The sequence below is a fragment of the Amblyraja radiata genome, chromosome 1, assembly GCF_010909765.2.
Source record: "Amblyraja radiata isolate CabotCenter1 chromosome 1, sAmbRad1.1.pri, whole genome shotgun sequence".
NCBI classification, from domain to species: Eukaryota; Metazoa; Chordata; class Chondrichthyes; order Rajiformes; family Rajidae; genus Amblyraja; species Amblyraja radiata.
The window spans coordinates 7,025,580-7,049,186 of NC_045956.1; the positions used below are offsets into that span (position 1 = coordinate 7,025,580).

A 23,607-nucleotide genomic window follows, 5' to 3' on the forward strand; every position below is an offset into this window, starting at 1 on the left:
TGCTGCTGCCTTCATTTGCATTTGCAATACTTAATGTTTCTCTTTATCTAATGTTTTTGCAGCTGAGAGGAAATGAGAAGTAAATGGTGTGTGTTAGTAGATCAAAAGCTTCTGCAATGTCTATTGCTAATTTCAATGTGCGGGGCAATGATTTAATTGTTGCATGATGTTCTTTTTCATTTTCAAACAGGCCATTCTTTAACAGAGGCATGTTGGAGCTCCCTCTATCCTATTCCGTATCCAGCTAAAAGTACAATTACAAGGTCTTTTAATATTTTGTCCCTCATCAGAGTGGACCTCCCATTTTTCTACATCTCGTGAATGTAATCTCGTGAATCTCCTTGAAAATGACACTTAATCTGACTATGTCCCTCTGATCCTCACCGCCAACATTGCCACATAGCTTTATATCATCAACCTTGGAGGTTTTATATCTGATTCCCACATCTAAATTACTGATATTAATATTAACTGGGGCCCCAACAATCCCTACAGAAACTACTAATCACAGCTTCCCAACCCCAAAGTTGCCAGTTTATTCTTACTCTTGTTTGTCTGCCTTCAACAATCCTAAATTCACTCCAATATATTGATCAAATTAAAACATTATTTTGTTTATCGAACATTGAAGGCCTTCTGAGAGACCTCATGCACGTCAATTGGTTCTGCTGGCAATAACCGCACACTAACAGATTTGCCAAACGATTTCTCTTTCCTGATCCACAAAGTCAAGTGTGTTTTATTGTCATATGTTCCAAAACAGAACATTGAAATTCTTACTTGCAACACAACAGATATACATAGTACACATAATAGCTTGTAAAACCCACAACGACGAAAAACGGTTCAACGGCATCAGAGCTAAGCATTAAAATATATGCAGACTTTAACTAAAAACTGAACACATCACAACTAACAAAACAAATAAACTATGGAACTATAACTGAAGGACTGAAAACAACATGACGAGTGACAAACGACACTGGACATTCACACAGAACTTTTACACAGAATACACTGCTGAAAAACAAGCTTCCTTATCTATATAGAGTGATTGGTGCCCTTTGAATACAGCTATCCAGGATGAAAGCTGCAGGGGTTAAATTGCTGGCCAACATCTCTGCACTTCAGAGACACTGCTTTTGCAGCCCCATATCTTATCAGAAACACCAATTCTGGGAGCATCACACCTTGTAATGTGAAAGGTGTTTGCTGTGGACCTGGCATGACGGTGGATACAAAGCTGTCTGGGAGGTTGGTGTGGAGGTGTGACAAGTCACGAGAAGCACTTCACAATGGTGGATGCCAGAACCACCAGCCGGTAATCGTTAAGGAGTAATATTTGAGATTTTCTTTGGCATCAGTATGATAATGGTCTTCTTAAAGCAGATGGGAACCTCAGAATGGAAACAGAATGGTCCATTTGGAAAAAAATACCTCAAATGTAATCTGTATCTTTTCACCCCAAAATAGTGTGTTGGAGGTTTAGTATGTTGAGCTTGTTTGTGAACAGATTATTTTGAACCTCTATATACTTATTCTCAGTGACTAAAACAAGATTGGCACCTTGATTGGATTTATGTTTAGCATGATAGTTTTGTCTCTAAAGATCATGGCACTGTATCAGAACCGTTATAAAATGAATATATTAAAATGGAGGCATTGGATTTATGTGATTGTTGGATGCAGAATTGTACAATTTTTGTACAAACATTGGCTAATCTATCAAATGGGATAACCAAAAATTACGGAAAGTAAATGCGTTGAATAAGACTGCTGCTGGGCACTCCTTTAGTGTAAACACTCAATCTACTCTAATATGAGATTGTTGGAACAGTTCCTATCTTCCTTTTTGTATCATCTGTTCGGGAATCGGTTTTGAGTGTAGAAAAAGAGGAACAAAATTTCAAATAATTGAATGGACATTTTTAGAGGGATATTTGGTACACGTGACAATAATGAACCAGTACCAAACAGTGTCAATGCATCGCATATAACAATTACAGCACGGAAACAGGCCATCTCAGCTCTTCTAGTCCGTGCCGAACACTTACTCTCATCTAGTCCCACACCTGCACTCAGACCATAACCCTCCATTCATTTCCCGTCCATATACCTATCCAATTAATTTTTAAATGATAAAAACAAACCTGCCTTCACCACTTCCTCTGGAAGCTCATTCCACACAGCTACCACTCTCTGAATAAAGAAGTTCCCTCTCATGTTGCCCCTAAACGTTTGTCCCTTAATTCTCAAATCATGTCCTCTTGTTTGAATCTTCCCTACTCGCAATGGAAAAAGCTTATCCACGTCAACTCTGTCTATCCCTCTCATAATTTTAAAGACCTCTTATCAAGTCCCCCCTTAACCTTCTGCGCTCCAAAGAATAACCATTCTCTGTAACTTAGGTGCTGAAACCCAGGCAACATTCTAGTAAAGTGTTCAAGAAGGAACTGCAGATGCTGGAAAATCGAAGGTACACAAAAATGCTGGAGAAACTCAGCGGGTGCAGCAGCATCTATGGAGCGAAGGAGATAGGTGACGTTTCGGGCTGAGGAAGGGTTTCGGCCCGAAACGTTACCTATCTCCTTCGCTCCATAGATGCTGCTGCACCCGCTGAGTTTCTCCAGCATTTTTGTGTACCTAACATTCTAGTAAACCTCCTCTGTACTCTCTCTATTTTGTTGACAGCATGGATTCAACTTTACTGGGAAGGGTTGGCTTAATATCGCCAGCTCATCCTTTCAACTGAAGAAAGAACACTGCATGAGAAAAATTTGAATAAAACTTAATATTTATAAAAAAATAATTGGTCAATTTTAATTCATAACGAATAGTGCCAAAGACATTCAATTGATTAGCAAATCCAAGTGTTTCGATATTCTACAATTATTGCAAAAAATTTAAATTTACAACAGCTAGTCATTCCAACATTACCAAGTAGTGGTTAAAAATAGCTAATCTTATAAAGAATGCCAAAGAGAGGCATTTTGTGCTTCAATAAACAAATCTGCAGTGATTCTCGAAAGGATTAATGTTTCTGCAATTTTTACAAAGATTAACAGAATATACCAAATTGATTAAGAGGGAAAGGAATACACATGCATTAGCAAAATATTATATAATCCTGATTAAAAAAACCATGAAGCTGGCAGAAAGGAAAAGACACAGAATACATTTAAATTCTATTCTAGACACCCTGTCACACTAATAATCAATTGATGAAAAGGAATTGAAAGAAATACATAGCCAAACTATGGGAATATTCAACTCTTCTCAAATAAAATGACAAGTAGTAATCAGAGATGAGAACACAACTTACAGTTTGTATAGAATAACCATCACACTAAATATTCAAAGAATATACTTTGATGATTGAGGAACCATAACAAATATCCAAGTGCTTCTTTTAATCGCAGCAATAAACTATTTAATAGACATAATTAACAAAAGATAATGATTGAGAGGTCAGTAAAGAGCAAAATCAATATATACACCCCCTCTCCAGGCACTTTCCCTTGCAACCGCAGGAAATGCTACACTTGTCGCTTTACCTCCCCCCTCGACTCCATTCAAGGACCCAAGCAGTCGTTCCAGGTGCGACAGAGGTTCACACCTGCACCTCCTCCAACCTCATCTATTGCATCCGCTGCTCGAGATGTCAGCTGATCTACATCGGTGAGACCAAGCGTAGGCTTGGCGGTCGCTTCACCGAACACCGCCGCTCGGTTCGCGATAACCAACCTGATCTCCCGGTGGCTCAGCACTTCAACTCCCCCTCCCATTCCGAATCCAACCTTTCTGCCCTGGGCCTCCTCCACAGCAACTTCTCCTGCCCGAATTGTGGGGTTGAAAACGACCCGGAGCGGGGCCTTACATCGCCCGGCGCGGCTTTAACGGCTGCGGGACTTGCCATTGCCCGCCGGGGGCTCCAACATCAAGAACCGGAGCGGGGCCTTACATCACCCGGCACGGGCTTAACGGCCGCGGTACTTGCCATCGCCAGCCAGGGGCTTTAACATCGGGAGAAGAATGGAAAACAGGGGAGAGACAATGATTTTGCCTTCCATCACAGTGAGGAGGAGATTCACTGTGATGGATGTTTGTGTGAATTGTGTGTCTTGTTTTTTTTTTCTTTTTCTTGTATGACTGCAGAAACCAAATTTTGTTTGAACTTCATTTGAGGTTCAAATGACAATAAAATGTATTGTATTGTATTATTCAGGAGGTAGAGGGAGGACGTACAAAGGTGGGTGTTAGATGTAATCATCACATAACCAAGCACTTCAATTTTCATTACAACGTCAATCACATTTAATTAGCTGTAAAGCATTTTATTTGAGAAATATGCTAGTTAATATATACAAGTTCTTTGGGTTTCAAGAAAGAGAATTAGCTGCCTTCAAATATGTTTATTTCAAACTACACATCTTTAAAACAAAAACCTCTGAAACATGCTTTTTATATTATATGAAAAGCTTTATTCCACTTTAAGCTGATACATCTGGTTTAGTGATTCCTTTGCCGGGCCTCCTCCCTTCTGAATTGTTTTTTGACATACATGTCTTCCAATCAGTACGGGAGTATCTGAAACATGGGTGGAATTCCCGGGGTGGGGGGAGGGAGGGGGGGTGGGGGACACATGTTTTGGAATCCAGATTTTAAAATTTGGTGAACAAAAAATCTCTTAAAATCCCCGCTTTCCGTGAGACAGTGAGGGTGTCACTGTTAAGCGCTTCTTAAATGTCACTATTAACATCATATTAACATGATGCGTCACCAATTGTGTTTTGACCTTCAAGTATTACTGAAGGTATTCATGGAGAATTTCTTAAAACTGTCTGATGTGGGTACAATTACCATTTGAACTAATTTGCTGTTTTGGTGGACGGGAAAGATTTAAACAGGTATCGGATTTAAACAGGTTAGGAAATTAAGGGCTCTGGTCGAACGGCTGGTTTGCAGGTAAATCCCTCATTCACAGTCATTCACATTATTTAGTTTTTTTTTCCCCATCTCCCTCTCTCCCGCTCTGCCCCCCTCCAAGGTTGGTTCTTCTGTTTGCCTTTATTTGCTTAAGTTTTATTTGTTTAAGTGTTATTTATCACTGTAGCTTTTGAAAGATTCAAGCAGGTATCAGGCGCTTTCTAAAGGCTGAACCGGCCCGTTCGCGGGGCCTTTCATCGCCAGGCTCGGCGACTAGATCGATATATACAATCAGAATGTCAATAGAAGATAAACAAAACAATGTGTAGGAGGTAAAGTCGACAATTATCAATACTTGAATTTGAACCCAGCCTTTGTTGAGTTGTTGACAGGTTAGATTTAAATTATTTTGATCTTTGTTATTCTATTGGTGAGACAAGAAGTTGCATTCATTCTGCAAACTAAAGCCCCCGTCCCATTTTCACAACCTAATCCACAATCTCTGCCAAGTTTGCCCTTGACTCATACTTGCAACATGGTCACCACGAGGTCGTAGGTCAGTCGTGATGCTAGTCGTAGGTACTCGTGGGATCAAGTAGGCCGTGGTTTTTTTTCTAGCCTGATAAAAAATGTCCACGAGTAAAAAAAATGTCGGCATGGAAAAAATCGATACTTTTTACTCGTAGGTAGATCGTAATGCTAGTCATAGGTAGTCGTATGTGGTTGGAGGCAGTCGAAGGTAATAGCTCCGAGGTGAAAAAAAGGTCAGTAGGAAAAATAGCTTATTTAAACGGCAGAACGTCACCTCTGTCACTCCAAGGCATGTTCATTCATAGCTGGAGCGTTTTTTGGAGAGGAGACTTATGTTTTAGAGATGGCACCAAAAAGGCAGCAGCGCAGGGGGAGGGCACAACCCTAAAATAAAACGGCCATGCAGGTGTTGTCCACCCAAGCGGAGGAGTGGCAGGAGGTGATGCCACAGGAGGCGATAGTGCAGGAGGAGGTAGCCCTGCATGAGAGACCCCTGGAGGAGGAGACCAGGGTGGTAGTATATGTCCCCACCACCACCCCATCCTTCACTGCCTCATTTGAAGGCAGCAAAGCAGCCCTTTCTCCTGTGTCTGACAGAGTATCAGAGGCAGATGCCCCATTGGTGGTGAGGGAGGGCTGGAGGAAGGTTATGCCCTACACCTTCACCAGGCAGCAGGAGGGGGACCTTGAGGAATGGTTCCAGCAGAATGCCATCCTGTACGAAAAGGAAAATGAGGGGTACAGGCAGGGACAGGGACAAGAATGGCACGCTTGCCATCCACTGCCCCACATGTGCGCTTAAAGTTCCATCTTTTGTCAAAGCCCAGCGCCACTCTCTTCCAGTCATCTGGTGTACTGGGACAGTCCATCACATCATCTCCATTCACCCATTGAGACCTCTTCTTGTGCTTCCTCTTCACCTTTGCTCTTCCCCTTCTGCCTTTCTTAAAAGGCTGCTGATGCAAAAGGGATACTGCAAACAGCAGTAAAACGTACATGGTCAAAGCCAGTCTTCAACATAGTCGAAGGAGGTCAAAGGAGGTCTTCTTCATAGTCGTGGGAGGGGAGGTCTTTAACATAGTCGTGGGAGGTCGTAGACATAGTCGTGGAAGGTCATAGGTTACCGCGACCATGATTTTTTTTTTAGGTCGTTTAAAGTCATCAGAGGTGCGAATTAGGTTGTGAAAGTGGGACAGGCCCTTAATGGTGTGGAACGTACTGCGACAAAGGTGGTTGGAAGCTGGAAATGGAAAGAAAATAATTGAAATAGAATAATTTGCAGAGGGAGGGCGGGTGGTTGTAATGCGATTAAAAATGGTCAAAGGGTGCTGGAATTGTTTTGATAAAGGCTATTTGCCTGCGGACCATGTACGGTATTGCAGGTCAACAACTCGAACAATGAACATCAGCACTTATTTTACTTACTTCCCGAGTCTCCAAATTAACAGGAAGCTCGATGCAATGTAACAATATATGATTTTATTGTCTCTCTGCCAATATTATCTACTAATAACAGACTATTGAGCTTACGAGTGAATGCAGTTTTTTGTGAATATGAAGTGTTTTGGATGATGTATGAGAGGCCAATGGGACAGGTGGATAATCACAAACTGTGTATGTGTTGGAGCTGCACTCATCTACGCAAGAATATTCCATAACTTTGGCCTGGGTACTGATGTTATTGGAAAGACTTTAGTGTTTGGCGCATCACTTGCTATTGGAGTTGTACTTGTAACCAGAGTATGTGGCTGGGATAGCTACTGTGTTCAATGTTGATACCCTGCTCAATCTTAGAGGGCAACTCAGTGATGGCAGTGGTATTGAATGTTAAGGATTGACTCTCTCACACTGCAAATAACCCTAATGTCACACGATATTGTCAGTGATATGCACATATTTTAGGTCTATACATGCAGATGGGCACGGATGGCTTCATTTTCTGAAGAACTACAATTGAATATTACTCTGAGTATTCCTGCAATAATGTTCTGGGGGGGATGTTTCACTTCCACCAACCGTCTTCCCTTCTGCAAGCTCAGTCATTTGTAGTGTCTTTCCCTTGACCATTAACTCCACAGCTTTGCTGGGACACCAGGGTTTTACACTTCAAATGTTACCATGATATCAAGGGGAGTCATTCTTACTTCAGCTCTGGAATTCAGTGATGTATCCATATTTGGAACAAGGAAGTGATGAGGTCTGGAACCAAGAGAACCCAGTGATTCTCAAAATGGGCATCAGTGAGCAAATATTTGATAGTAAAATGATAGGCATCAAGATTCAAGATTCAAGAGAGTTTATTGTAATGTGTCCCTGATAGAACAATGAAATACTTGCTTTGCTTCAGCACAACAGAAACATAGACATAGAAACATAGAAAATAGGTGCAGGAGTAGGCCATTCAGCCCTTCAAGCCTGCCATTCAATATGATCATGGCTGATCATCCAACTCAGTATCCTGTACCTGCCTTCTCTCCATACCCCCTGATCCCTTTAGCCACAAGGGCCACATCTAACTCCCTCTTAAATATAGCCAATGAACTGGCCTCAACTACCTTCTGTGGCAGAGAATTCCAGAGATTCATCACTCTGTGTGAAAAATGGTTTCCTCATCTCGGTCCTAAAAGATTTCCCCCTTATCCTTAAACTGTGACCCCTTGATCTGGACATCCCCAACATCGGGAACAATCTTCCTGCATCTAGCCTGTCCAACCCCTTAAGAATTTTGTAAGTTTCTATAAGATCCCCCCTCAATCTTCTAAATTCTAGCGAGTACAAAACGAACATAGCAGGCATGACTACAGAACAGATCAGTGTGTCCATATACCATTATATAAATATATACACACATGAATAAATAAACTGATAAAGTGCAAATAACAGATAATGGGCTATTAATGTTCAGAGTTTTGTCCGAGCCAAGTTTAATAACCTGATGACTGTGGGGAAGTAGCTATTCCTGAACTGTACTAAGTAAGGGCATGGAAATCCTTGCAAAATTTATAACAGATCAATTTATATCTTTAGAATCCTAGAGCGAGCAACCTAATCCCACCTTCCAGTCCTGCAATGACAGTTCAACAAGTACTTTAATTTCCAGCCATCAGTTTTATGACAAACCCTTGTAAACAGTTGACTGTGTACAGCACTTGTTACTTCAGAGAAATGTAAGACTATCAGAGGATTTTTAATATTAATTTAAAACAGACCTTAACAAAGGCCTGTAGGACATGCCTGGACAAGATAACAGCAAATGACAGCAGCAGCCAATACTTCAAGCTCCACCCCCTTTGCTGAATGCTCAGGGATTGGCAAAGAGCAGCCTCTCCAGTCTTCTCCATCTGATGATTATCCACGATGCCAGAATGTCGGCAGCAGGCCAGGCCGAGGAAACCTAGTCCCACATCCATACTCCCATGGTTTGAACTCAATTTTATTAAATGCCTGACTATCAAGCTCTTACAGCTGATACACAGGCATACATTCCCAATTCCCAAACGTCGCATGGAAAATAAAATTCAAAATAAACTGTAGGAATGATCAGACACAGCAACATCGTCTTTACCAACTGCCTTTTAGTTCTGATAATGATTAATAATAATATCTTTAAAGAATGATGTCATTTGATTGGAATAGACCATCAGCCAGCTGCAAACAATGGTGCTGAAGGGAGTTATTACTCATGATAATACTATGATCAACACTGGCTCAATTCAAATGGAAATTTGTGGGAGCCCCACCAAGACATCGAAAGAAAAGACAATAATGCTTTAATACCGTGTTTCTGAACGATCAGCACCACAATGCAATTATTCTTGCACAATTATGCTTTTTAAAAGATGGACCAAGAATAACAAAAGAGTTTCCTATTATTTGGCTGTGATTTTAACGAGTCTCATTACGGAATCAGGTCGCACAGAAACAAGCCCTTTAGCTGCCTGTACAGAGTTTGTACATTCTCCCTGTGATCGCGTGGGTTTTCGCCAGCTGCTCTGGATTCCTCCAACATTCCAAGGAAGTGAGGGTTTGTAGGTTAATGGACCTGTAAATTGTCCCGTGTGGAGGATAGAACTAGTGTTTGTTGGTTGACGTGCACTCAGTGGGCTGAAGGGCCTGTTTCCACGCTATAATCGCTAAACTAAGAGATTCATTTGGTTATCCTTTGCTTGCCCCCCGTTTTGGGAAATTAAATTCCAACCATTCCTCCATCCATTTAGTTCAGGATCTTGTAAGTGGACTTCTCATTTAATAGTTTTAATGGATGATGATGTAGGTTTTTCCCCCACTGCGTTTTAGGTTTAACCATGTAAACAAAGCAAGACAAGGTTCACTGCGTGGAAGAGTAGAGTCCCTCAGCCAGGAATCTCAGTGCTGGCATACCAAGCTTGTGCCCCCCCCCCCCCCCCCCCCCCCACCCCCCCACCCCACATACTATTCAATGTCACAACTTTGAGTCTCCACTGGCAAACTTCAGAGGTGTGGTTCATTGCCTTCAAACATGAACTCTGGGTCAATCAAGTAACATTTGATTAAACAATGTACGGACCTCAACAAACTACTGTAAAATGTTCCCGCCATCGAACATGCTGAAGCCAAGTAGATTTGTAATGAATAAGCCAGAGTGTTTCAATTTGCCAGTTAACCAACTGAGAGCACACAGCTCACTTACAGAAGATTTGTTTTTTTAATTCATTCATCCAGAAAGCCACAAGAGACATGAAATTGTGCAGGATTTTTGAAGCACCATGGATGGGTATGTTGTAACAATCATTTCATTTAAACTGTCAGACGGTAATATTAATAATTTCGTACTCCAAACAATTCTGATCAGAAGGGAAAAAAAGTGTTCCTGCTAAAGAGTTTTAAACAAAGGATGCAAGTGTCTTTTACCACATGGCATTATGTATATAATCAAATGTGAAGCCAAGGGAGTAAGAGGATAGTAGCAGCATAAGATGGAAAATTGGCCAGGAGACAGGCAATTGTTGAAGTGTACAACAATGTTCTTAGGGATTTACAACACTAAATTTCTGCCTGTATATTAATGACAGCTTTCAAATTTTCGGACCACAAAACCAGTTCAGAATTGTCTCAATAGTGGACTGGGAGACAATAATATTAGATAGTGAAAGGCTGGTGGAATTAAATGAATAAACTGAAGAAGCTGGTTTATTCTTCGTTGCCTGGAGGAGACAAGTGGAAATATTTAAAATCATGAAGGGTCTGGATTGAAAAGATAAACAAAATGTTCCCATCGGTGGAATGGTCAAAACACAGAAAAAAGGGATGGGCAAAAGATCCAAAACTCAATAGTCCCAAAGGCAATCCTCCATGCTTATAACTTCTGCAACATACACAGAGACCTAAATAAATTACTAACAAAAACCTCGTACATCAATCTGGTAGATTATGCATATTTGGAAATGGATAATGTATCTTTTTCCATTGGCAATGCATACGTCTATAGTAAATTAGGATTTTCACAGAATGCATGCCCTCCTATCTTTTATACTGATTTGCACATTTACACTTTTGCTTAGAAGTAGTTCAGATTGGTTTCCAGAAATTGACCTTTATGTTGGGCGCTAAATGATATGACAAAACCTGTCCAAATGGCTTTATAATTCCATGTGAGAGTAGGGTAATACATTGTATTCATAGCAACAGTGTAAGCACCTAAATTATTAAAAGCCAATGAATGCTTATTTGCAACATACAAAATCAGGTACTGATTGGGCGCAAAGGATTTTCACATACGTTTTTCACCTTATAACATGAAACAAACAGAATTAAAGATTTGAGTATCTTCGCAAATAAATAAAGGAATCCAAAATCTCATATGGCATAAGGTCACGGGAGATTTAGTATTGAGATATTTACTTCAGAAGGACAAGTTTGATAGCTGACAAGATGGAATGTTGTACGAGAATCATCAAGTAGCGATCAAAGCACACTATTGGAGCAAAGTGCTGCAGTGATTTGTTCTATCTGATGCTTTACACAACTTAAGCGCTTTTGCTGACACAGCAGAAAATGAGAACGTTTCAGCACAGATTTCACAAATCGTATGAATCAGTATTTAGCTAAGTTAATGTACAAAGTACAGAGCAAAAATCTGTATTTAAAACATCTTTCCATCTCAGCAAAATATTCAAACTGCATCACAGCCATTTATGATTTAAGCCATAAGTTGGCTTACAGGTACAGCAGGCAGTGAAGAAAGCTAATGGAATGTTGGCCTTCGTAACAAGAGAATTTCAGTATAGGATTAACACAATGAATGGCGGTGCTGGTTCGAAGGGCCGAATGGCCTCCTCCTGCACCTATTTTCTATGTTTCTATGTTTTAAGCCATTCCTGATTTTACTGGAAACAAAGGGTAGCTAACAAAAAGGAATGAGATAATTACAAGAGTTTTGCCATCACCAATATTGTTGAGTAATAAATATTGGTCAGGACACCATCATAAATCCCCCTGTTATTCTTCAAAATCGCCACTAAAATCACCCGGTTCTACCTTCATGGGGAAGATAAGGAACCTAGTTTAATATCAATCCAAAGGCAAACCTCTCATAGTAGTCATCACTCAACATTCCATGAAATTGTCAACAGAAATTAGATCCCCAAACATCTTGAGGGACTCTTGTCCTTCACCCCCACGACCATCTCAGCAGAAAGATTTCTACCATTAAACGGATAGGTTTATGACAAAAAAATGATATACACAATCCTCAAAGTATGAAAACTACTAAACCTGCACAAGGAACATCAAAAAAGGAACCATTATATTAATGTCACGTGCATTAAGATACAGTGGAAATCTTTGTTTTGTGCGTTATCCAAGTAAAACATCGCACTTAAGTGTATTAGGTATTGCAAAAGTGAAAATAAACAAAGTGGAGGATATAGTGTTACAGCTAAAGTGAAAGTACAGATAAGGGCCACAGTTGGCAAATTGGAAGACTGAGAATTCATCCTTAGCTTACGAGCAATCTGTTCAAGAGTCTGAGTGTAGAGGGGAAGCAGCTGTTCTTGAATCTAGTGGTGCTTGCTTTCAAACCTTCCTATTTTCTGCCCAGCAGGAAGGGGTGAAGGGAGAATGACCAGGGTGTTAGTGAGGGTTGCCAACTGTCCCGTATTAGCCGGGACATCCTGTATTTTGGGCTAAATTGGTTTGTCCTGTACTGGACCACCCTTGTCCCGTATTTGACTGCTACTACTTGGGTCGAGGGGACTGTCGGGTTGGAGCGCCGCGTCCGGCTCCGCCTCACGCGTCCCGACGTAGTGCAACCCATGGAGTGCAGCAGCAGCAGCGCCTCACCCGTGGCCCCATCGGTCGGCAGCCCAGCCAGCTGTCCGATCTTCGGACCTTCCATTACCGCCGACACCACCACCCCTTCTTCTCATGGCCGATCACCGGTTCATGAGTTGGGTGGGGTACCAGACTTTGCGCACGATGTCGCGTGGGTCAAAACTCCTCAATTGGCCCGCCGGCTGGGCTTTGTGTGCAGTCCAGCACCCGGGACAACTCATCATTCACCCAGCCACGGCCGAGTCGGTCAACGAATTGCCGTCGGGAATTTGTCCTGTAATTTGACCTTTGTCCCTTATTTGGGAGTGAGAGAGTTGGCAACCCTAGTGTGAGTAATCCTGGATTGTGTTGGCTGCTTTCCAGAGACAATATGAAGTACATGTGGGGCTGATATGGGGTTGGGAATCTGCGTTCGCAACTCTCTGCAATTACAAGCAGTGATGCATCTTGATAGGATGCTTTCCATGATGCATCTGTAGAAATTGTGTCGCATCACTGGAGAAATGTTGAATTTCCTTAGCCTTCTGAAGAAGTGGAGGTGTTGCATGCTTGCTTGGATATGGCATCAATCTGGTTGGACCAGGGCAAAGTGGTTGTGATATTTATACCTGGGAAGAAACTGAGCAGGACCTACACAGTGAATGGTAGGGAGTGTTGTAGAGCAGAGGGATCTAGGAGTGCAGGTACATAGTTCCTTGAAAGTGGCCTCACAGGTAGATTGGGTGATTAAAAAGGCTTTTGCCATATTGGCCTACGTCAGTCAGAGTATTGCAAAGAGAAGTTGGGATGTCATGTTGCAGTTATTCAAGACATTGGTGAAGTCACATTTAGAGTATTGTGTCCATTCCGGGGCACCATGGCAGGAAATAGAGATCTTAAGTCACCCCTGCAAACTAACCACAAGTGCTCCACAAAGCAGTCACCCAATTTATATTTGGTTTATCCAAAAATGAACATATTGGGAACAAATGTAATATAACAGGAAGGGTGATTGAATTACTGATTAATTTGGAAGGACCGTTGAGATACTGGTTGGTCAGAAGAGGTTAAAAGACCAGTGGCAAGGCAATAAAGACATGGTGTGTTTTAACTTTAAAATATTCAAAACATCGGCTCTCAGTACCAAGTGAAAATTAAATGTAATAACTAACACCAAGTGTAATAAATGAACTCTTTGTGTTTTTGACAATATGCAGTTCAAACCTAACAGAAACACATCGTTATTAATTTAGAAACCCTACCAGGATGTTCAAAATAAAAGCAGAAAATGCAAGAAACACCCAGATCAAGTGCTTCTGGAGAAAGAAAAACAAAGTTAATATTTCATCATCAGAACATTTAGAAATAGTGATTTAAAGTTGAGAGCATGTAATAGGACAGTAAATGAGACAAAAAGGGAATATCTTTTCCTTGCCATTCTTGCCAGAGAAGGTTCACCAGACTGATTCCTGGGATGTCAGGACTTTCATATGAAGAAAGACTGGATAGACTCGGCTTGTACTCGCTAGAATTTAGAAGATTGAGGGGGGATCTTATAGAAACTTACAAAATTCTTAAGGGGTTGGACAGGCTAGATGCAGGAAGATTGTTCCCGATGTTGGGGAAGTCCAGAACAAGGGGTCACAGTTTAAGGATAAGGGGGAAGTCTTTTGGGACCGAGATGAGAAAATCATTTTTTACACAGAGAGTGGTGAATCTGTGGAACTCTCTGCCACAGAAGGTAGTTGAGGCCAGTTCATTGGCTATATTTAAGAGGGCGTTAGATGTGGCCCTTGTGGCAAAAGGGATCAGGGGGGGATGGAGGGAAGGCAGGTACAGGATACCGAGTTGGATGATCAGCCATGATCATCAGGCTCGAAGGGCCGAATGGCCTACTCCTGCACCTATTTTCTATGTTTCTATCTGTAAAAGCACAAGGTCAGTCAGATGAGTTAAATGGGACATGTAGAGCATGAATATGCTTCTTTATCTGTAGTATGGCGTTGCTAAGGGTAGGGCTATAAAATGTGTACAGTCCCACTATTAGGATGTTTCTTTGGAACAAAATTCTTCGAAATAAGTCATTTAGTTTAATATCATTTTTGCTTGCAATATCGCAAAATGAACTAATCTTTGATTTAATTAACAATGGTCATCCAAAACATATTTTCCCACATCCAAACATGGAAAGCAATGATAATTGTGACTAATTTCTGTTGAGAATATTATATTATGACATAATATGTCACAATTATATAATTACGATATTTGTGACATAGCGTGTAACCTTGGTTAGAGCTTACCTGTGCAACCTCTAACATAGGTTGACATCTACCAAAATAAATCACTGCTATATACAACAATCTTTAAAGAGTGAAAATACAAGATACTCACTGTGGGGTTAATTCAAATGTCAGGATTTGTGGATACACAAAAACAATACAAAATTAATAAATGCATCGATATAAAAAAAAATGCTGCTTACCGATCCATACAATCTGCCATCTTCACTCATAGCAAGATATCGATTAGCACAGATGCCCTTGATGGATACGACTCCAATAGATTCAGCTTGCAGTTGTAGTTTAACTGGAAAAAATGTTTTTCAAAATATATATATTAGATGTCATTAATACAATTTTCAAAAGTTTCAAATTACGGTGGGAGTAATTTCATGGATTCAAAATATTTTTATCCACAGGATAGATAGCACTGCTGGCAAATTTTATTATCCTTCATGTTCGGTGTCATGGCAGCGCAGTGATAGAGTTGCTGCCTTACAGTGCCAGAGACTGATCCTGACTACGGGTGCTGTCTGTACAGAGTTTGTACCTTCTCCCCGTGAGTTTTCTCCGAGATCTTCGGTTTCCTCTCGCACTCCTACAACGTCCAGGTTTGTAGGTTAATGGCTTGGTATTATTGTAAATTGTCCCTAGTGTGTGTACGATAATATTAATGTGTGGGGGTTGCTGGTTGGTGCAGACTCGGTGGGCCGAAGGGCCTGTTTTCACGCTGTATTTCTAAACTAAGGTGTCTTCTCAAATGAGTACAGCTTGCATAAAAGAAGATTTTATCTAGTTCTATGAAGCCTGATCCAGTTCCAATTAAGAGATGTCAACATTTTAATTCAGGATGGTGAATCGAAGGAGGTAAATGGCAAAGCAGAAGTCAGAAATTAAAACGGAGCCAATATCATTGATGGATAACTTACAGTGCAAATGCCCGTCCTAGAGATAACAAATTATCCAAAGTTGCAGAATTTGAAGTCAAGTACATAACAGTGCACCCAGACATAAAGATAATTCAAATAAATGTGAGGCGTTGTATTTTGGAAAGTCTAACATGAGCAGGACCTACACAGTGAATGGTAGGGAGTGTTGTAGAGCAGCGAGATCTAGGCGTGCAGGTACATAGTTACTTGAAAGTGGCATCACAGGCAGATTGGGTGATTAAAAAAGCTTTTGCCATATTGGCCTTCGTCAGTCAGAGTATTGCAAAGAGAAGTTGGGATGTCATGCTGCAGTTATACAAGACATTGGTGAAGTCACATTTAGAGTATTGTGTTCATTTCGGGGCACCATGGCAGGAAATAGAGATCTCGAGTCACCCCTGCAATCTAACCACAAGTGCTCCACAAAACAGTCACCCAATTTGTATTTGGTTTATCCAAGAATGGCCACATTGTGAACAAATGTAATATAACAGGAAGGGTTTGGAGGAAGGGTGATTAAATTACTGATTAATTTGGAAGGATCGTGGGGATACTGGTTGGTCAGAAGAGGTTAAAAGACCAGTGTGGCATCCCCTGTGTATGCTTGTGAAAGTGGCATAAGAAAGAGAAGAGTGTGTGTGTGTGTGTGTGTGTGTGTGTGTGTGTGTGTGTGTGTGTGTGTGTGTGTGTGTGTGTGTGTGTGTGTGTGTGTGTGTGAAGCCGATTCTTCCTCCCTCTGCCCACTCCGGCTCAGCCACCGCTCGGCCCGTCCCCGCCCACCCCCTACCTGCTCGCTGCCACCACCGAGTTGGTGTTCGTCACGGTGGGCATCACGAGTTTGTGAAGATATCCTCCGAGAACACCATGAGGGCGAGTTACCGCGGCAGCAGCGGAGGACACGGACGGTCACAACCATCCACCCGGAGAAACAGGTAGACGGGACCGCCATTGCTGCAGAGGGCGGGCGGGGGAGAGGAGTGAATGAGGGAGAGAGATGGGACCAGGACTTCCACTGAACCCCCCCCCCCCGTGGCGGTGATGGGGGAGACGGTAGACAAGTTACTGTGAGGAGGGAAGAGGGGAGTTAATGAGTGAGGCAGGAGAGGCGCCGCCAGTGGGGCCGGAAGGGGCATCACCGTCTCAGTGACTGACAGGAGAGGAGACCAATCTGCATACTGGTCACTGACAGGAGAGGAGACCAATCTGCGCATGCGCGTTTTTTAAGATTTTTAAACCTTAATAACTTTGAAAATATACCATCGTTCTGAACAAAACTTGGTGCACTTGAGCACAGGAGAATGATAAGGTGGCAAAATCTTGTAGTGCTATCATGTACCATTTTTGCGCAAATAAAAAACAACGCAAAACCGGAAGAGCACAATATCAGAATTTTAGTTATGTCTAGATATATGGGTATGTTGTGAGTAGGTGTATACATACACACACTGATCTTTTCTTTTATCTCTCTCGTTTGTCATATCATACTATGTTTGCATATTCTGTTGTGCTGTAACAAGTTAAAAAGTCATTGTTCTAACTGGAACATATGACAATAAAACACTTTTGAGCCATGAAACTGAAAAGACAAGACATTTAACATTACAAAAAAATATTTAACAGAATTTCGAGTTATTTAAGCACGTAAAACATTCTAGATTTAACAATGAATATTAATGTAGAGACACAGAGTGATACAGTGTGGAAACAGCTTTGGGACAACTTGCCTACACCGACCATCATGTCCCAGCTGCACGAGTCCCACCTGCCTGCATTTGGTCCATATACCTCCAAACCCGTCCTATCCATGTACCTGTCTAACTGTTTCTTAACAGTTGGGATAGTCCCTGCCTCAACTACCTCATCTGACAGCATGTTCCATATACCTACCACTCTTTGTGTGAAAAGATTACCCCTCAGTTTCATATTAAATCATTTCCCCTTCACCTTGAACCTATGTCCTCTGGTCCTTGATTCCCCTACTCTGGCCAAGAGACTCTGTGCATTGACCCAATCTATTCCATTCATGATTTTGTACACCTCTATAAGATCACACCTCATCCTCCTGCGATCTAAGGAATAGAGACCCAACCTACTCAACCTCTCCATATAACTCACACCCTTTAGTCCTGGCAACAGCCTCGTAAATCTTCTCTGAGCCTTTTCAAGCTTGACAATATTGTTCCAATAACATGGTACCCAGAACTAAATACTATATTCTAAATGCGGTTTCACCAACATCTTATACAACTGCAACATGACCTCCCAACTTCTATACTCTGACAGATGAAGGCCAAAGTGCCAAAAGTCTTTTTGACCACCTTATCTACCTGCGACTCAACCTTCAAGGAACCATGCACCTGCACTCCTAGATCCCTCTGCTCTACAACACTACCCAGAAGCCTTCCATTCTCCGTGTAGGTCCTGCCCTTGTTAGACGTCCCAAAATGCAACACCCCACACATATCTGTATTAAATTCCATCAACCATTCCACAGCCCACCTGGCCAATTGATCCAGATCCTGCTGTAATCTTTCACAACCATCTTCACTATCTGCAAAACCACTAACTTTTGTATCATCAGCAAACTTGCCAATCTAGCTATGTGTGCTCTCATCCAAATCATTGATGTGGATGCATTTTAATTAATAGTTATATACCTGAAGGTTTAGCTAACCACAAGCATGAAAATTAACTCACTATTTTCTTATATGCCCTTCTCATGCCTTATCATTCCAGTGACGGAAGTGTTAATAACCTACCTCTACTACTTCCGCATCTTAGAAATGTCATTATCCATTATTACTAGGCAGCTCAACTACATATTAAAATCTTTGGCACCAATCAATTGCATTATTATGACCTCAGGCTGTGTGTTCAGAAAGGTTGCAGGAGTATTAAGCAACAAAATAAGGATAGTTATCTTGAGCTTTAGAAGTTTTAATACCACCATATTTAAACCTCAAGAAATAATGATTCTATAATAAAGATAATCTGCCACAGGATTTCCCTAATTTCTTAACCCATTTCTCTCCCAGGTAGCATCTGTAAATACATCCCACAAGGGAATTATCAGTTAGCACCTTCTAAAGCTGAAGAAATGCTCATGAAGGGTAAATAATAATGGAGATTTAAATTCAGCTAAAGTTAAGAGTTACAAGATCTGTATATAAAAATATGCGAGGCATAGATAGGGTAGACATCAGAATCCTTTACTCAGGATGGAAAAATCAAATACTGAGGGGGGGGGGGGGGCACAGCTTTAAAGAGGGGCAAAGTTTAAAAGAGATGTGTAGGCAGGGCTTGAAATTAGCGGTTGCCCAGGTGCCAATGGCAACTTACAGTCCCGCCGGGCAACCTAAAAGCCATGCCATTTTGCCCGGCTTGGCAAACAACCGGGACACCCGCCCGCCATTCGTGTCCGGGTCTCAGCTCTCGGCGCTAGCTCTCGGCTCGGCGCTTGCTCTTGGGTCTCGGCTCGGCGCTCGCTCTCGGGTCTCAGCTGCTGGAGAAACTCAGCAGGTGAGGCAGCATCTATGGAGCGAAGGAAATAGGCGACGTTTCGGGTCGAGACCCTTCTTCAGACTTATGTCGGGAGGGGTGGGGGGGCTGGAAAAAGAAAGGAAGAGGCGGAGACAGTAGACTGTGGGAGAGCTGGGAATGGGAGGGGGAGGATGGAGAAAGCAAGGACTACCTGAAATTGGAGAAGCCAATGTTCATACACTGGGATGTAAACTACCCAAGCGAAATATGAGGTGCTGTTCCTTTAATTTGCGGTGGGCCTTACTCTGGCCATGGAGGAGGCCCAGGACAGAAAAGTCGGACTTCGAATGGGAGGGGGAGTTGAAGTGCTGAGCCACCGGGAGATCAGGTTGGTTATTGCGAACTGAGTGGAGGTGTTATACGAAGCGATCGCCAAGCCTGCGCTTGGTCTCACCGAGGTTGATCATACGCTGAATAACCATATTTTTGTTTGGAAATGGAAAGAAATAATAGAAATTGCATTCATTGCAACGTGTAAAAAGAGTTGAGATACTGTATTGTAATTTTGCTGCATGTCATTGTGGTATATATCATGTCTTGATTGGTGAATATGTTTAGTTTGTGACTTTATTTGAAGCAGAAATAATATGTGAATGCTTCATTGAGCATAATTCCGACTGGTAACTACGCACTTCGTCCGAGCACATTATCGTACGCGTCATGCAAACCGTCTTAAATGACCACCTAAACTGTCATTTGGCAACATAAAAAGCTGCCGAGGTTGTTCTATGTGGCAACAGGGAAAAAAAGTTAAGCGAGAGCCCTGATGGGGCATTTTGTTTAATTATACATAGAAGGTGACGAGTACCTGGAATCCACTGCCAGGGTGATGGTTGTAGCAGATATGTTAGTGGCAGTTAAACAACTTCTGGATAGGCATATGGATATGTAGGGAATGGTTATGGGCAGGAAGGAAAATAATTATCTTGGCATCATGTTCGGCACAGACATTGTGGTTCGAAGAGCCTAATCTGTACTGTTCTATCATATTACTACCGATACAGATCCACTGAAAGAATTAGTACTTCTAACACAGTTAACAGTGGACATGAAACAAATACAAAATAAGTTCCAAGGTGACTCCGTTAGCCATTCTTGGAGATACCAGAGGGTTAGTTGCCTCTGTAGATGGAAAATATCTCAGTGTTGAACAATCCACACATTTGGGTGGAGAAGTTGTACTGCATCCAGTGGAAATATTTCATACTGGGAATGTGTTAACACTGAAATCATTTCATTCAAATTCAAAGATTTATTGTCAAAAGATACTGTCTTCTGGTGGCATCACTTTTTTGCTAGAATTCGCATTACTGTACAATATCTGAATGCAATACATTAAAAATAAAGAACTTAAACACTTTGCAGCATTTTTTAAGACTACAATAATAACTTATTAAATGGACATTCTGAACAAAAATTCTGAAGAAATACACTACAAAATATACATTGTATTGTATTCAAATTTATTGTCATTGTCTCAATTAGAGACAACAAAATGAATTTTCCTTACAGGCAGTATCATAAAAATAAATAAATAATAAATAATAAAACATATTAAAAATAAAATTGAATTAAAAAAAGAAAAGCACAAACACAGAAAGTCCACGACACAACATAACACAGTGGCACCAAGGTGAGGAAGGCACCATAGTCCAGCCAGCCTCCCCTCCGATCTTCCCAGATGTTCATCCGTGGTCTGGGCCTTCCGAGCACCCGCAGTCGCCGCACCGGGCGGCCCGATGTTCAGGCCCTCACGCCGGGCTGGTGGAACGCCGACGCCGATCCCCGACGGTGAACATCCTCCTCCTCAGCGGCCCGGAACTCCCGATCAGCCGCCTCCCGCAGCCGGAGTCCGCAGCTCCCGAGTCCGCAGCTCCCGAGCCGGGCAGAGTCGCAGGACCCCGCGTTGTTGATCAGCTCCGCCCGCGTTGGGAGCTCCGCAAACCGCAGCTCCATGATGTCGGTGCAGCAGGTCCAGCACTCCGGGCTCCAGACGGCGATCCCCGGTAAGGCATCGCCAGCCCCGCGATGTTACAGCGCTGTCCCGCCGCTGCTGGAGCTCTGGTCGATCCCGGCAGGAAAGGCCGCGCCAATCCAGTAGGTAGGCCGCTGGGGGGGTGAGGACGCGAGTCGAATAATAGTCGCGTCCTCTCCAGGAAGCGACCGAAGGACGGTATCCCCCTTACCGTGCCCTCTTCCCCCACATAAAGACATTTAAAAAAACATAAAAAACACACTTTAACATAACTAAAAAAACAAAAAAACAAAAAGATACCGGGCTGAAGGTGGAGGCTGCTGGCACCAGCGCCACCGGAAGTACAACATGAAGTGATCAACAGCGAATGACTGTTATAAGGGGGATATACATAAGGAGGGAAAGGGTAAATAGAAAGTGGGACCCTTCAGGAATCAAAGTGGTCACCTCCAAAGATCCTATAGCGAGCAAGATGGCCCACTCGACGAAAAAGACGTAGTACGGTCATGGGCAGATTCATGGGTAATTTTAGGTCCCATTTCCGTAACCGGCTTCCGTCTCCGCACCAAAGATCCCATAGCGGAGCAAAGATAACTAGTGCGGAGACGGAAGCCTGTTACAGGAACATCCTCGTAAAAATAAAAGTTCTTTGGTAAAAATCTTCTTCTCATTTTCAAAATTATAATTTATTAACACAAACTGTTCCCCCGCAACGTTGATTACACTGCGAGTTGGGTCGGGTCTGGTTACGGAAATGGATGAAAAAAAGGTCCACATCCCACTCCGTTGCGTACTAAATGTCAGCCCATTGTATTTAGCAGGAGTGGTCCATCTTGGATCTTTGGTCACCTCTGTGTGGAGCCACAGGAGATGGGCAAGGTACTTCTCCTCTGTATTTACCAAGGAGAAAGACAGTAGGACAGAGGAAATTGGAGCAATCACTGGAAGTGTCTTAAGAGCAGTCAGGGTTACCGTCGAAGAAGTACTGTAGGTGCTGTTGTGTTTGAAGGTAGACAAATCTCCAGGGCCTGATCAGATATATCCGAGGACATTGCAGGGAACTAGAGTGGAAATTGCAGGAGCCCTGATTGAAATTTACGAGTCGTCCTTAAATACGGGAGAGGTGCCAGAAGACTGGAGGGTGGCAAATGTTGTGTCTCTTTTCAAGAAGGGCTGCAGGGAAAATGTTGGGAACTATAGGCTGGTGAGCTTAACATCTGTAGTTGGTAGGTTACTGACATTTGGATGGGCAAGGGCTGATTAGGGATAGTCATCATGGTTTTGTACGTGGAAGGTCATGTCTCACAAATCTGATTGATTTTTTTGAAGACGTGACCAAAAAGGTTGATGAGGGTAGAGCTGTAACAGGAATTAAGGCGTTCGACAAGATTCCGCATGGTAGGCTGCTCTGGAAGGTTAGATCGCATGGGATCCAAGGAGCGATAGCTGAATGGATAGCAAATTGGCTCCGTGGAAGAAAGCAGAGGGTGATGGTGGAAGGTTGCTTCTCAGACTGGATACCTGTGACTAGTGGCATGCTTCAGGGTTCGGTGCTGGGCCCGTTACTGTTTGTCATCTACATCGATGATTTGGATCAGAACATACAGGGCAAGATTAGCAAGTTTGCTGATGATACAAAAGTTAGTGGTTTTGCAGATAGTGAAGGTGGTGGTGAAAGATTGCAGCAGGATCTAGATCGATTGGTCAGGTGGGCTGAAGAATGGTTGATGGAATTTAATACACAGAAGTGTGAGGTGTTGCATTTTGGGACGTCAAACAAGGGCAGGACCTACACAGTAAATGGTAGGCCTCTGGGGAGTGTTGTAGAGCAGAGGGATCTAGAAGTACAGGTGCATGGTTCATGAAGGTCAAATCGTAGGTAAATAAGGTGTTCAAAAAGACTTTTGATACATTGGCCCTCATCAGTCAGAGTATTGAGTATAGAAGTTGGGAGGTCATGTTGTAGTTGTATAAGACATTGGTGAGACCCCATTTCGAATATTGTGTTCAGTTCTGGGCACCATGTTATAGGAAAGTTATTGTGAAGCTTGAAAGGGTTCAGAAAAGATGTAAAGATGTGCCAGGACTAGAGGGTCTGAGCTATAGGGAGAGGTTGAGTAGACTGGGTCTCTAT

At 42.3% G+C, this 23,607-nt stretch overlaps 1 protein-coding gene and 1 long non-coding RNA gene across 2 annotated transcripts in view; one reads left to right on the forward strand and one right to left on the reverse strand.

The window, feature by feature from the left end:
• Positions 1-23,607, reverse strand: part of fgf2 (fibroblast growth factor 2) — a 48,770-nt gene that overhangs the window by 9,176 nt on the left and 15,987 nt on the right. Inside the window, exon 2 of the mRNA XM_033016401.1 lies at positions 15,233-15,336. Coding sequence (XP_032872292.1) covers positions 15,233-15,336 — 104 coding nt within the window. The remainder of the gene's footprint in view (positions 1-15,232; positions 15,337-23,607) is intronic.
• Positions 7,830-23,432, forward strand: LOC116969631. Its single transcript, XR_004410890.1, has 4 exons — positions 7,830-7,841; positions 13,421-13,523; positions 13,843-13,847; positions 23,413-23,432. It is a non-coding gene; the product is annotated as an uncharacterized LOC116969631 (long non-coding RNA).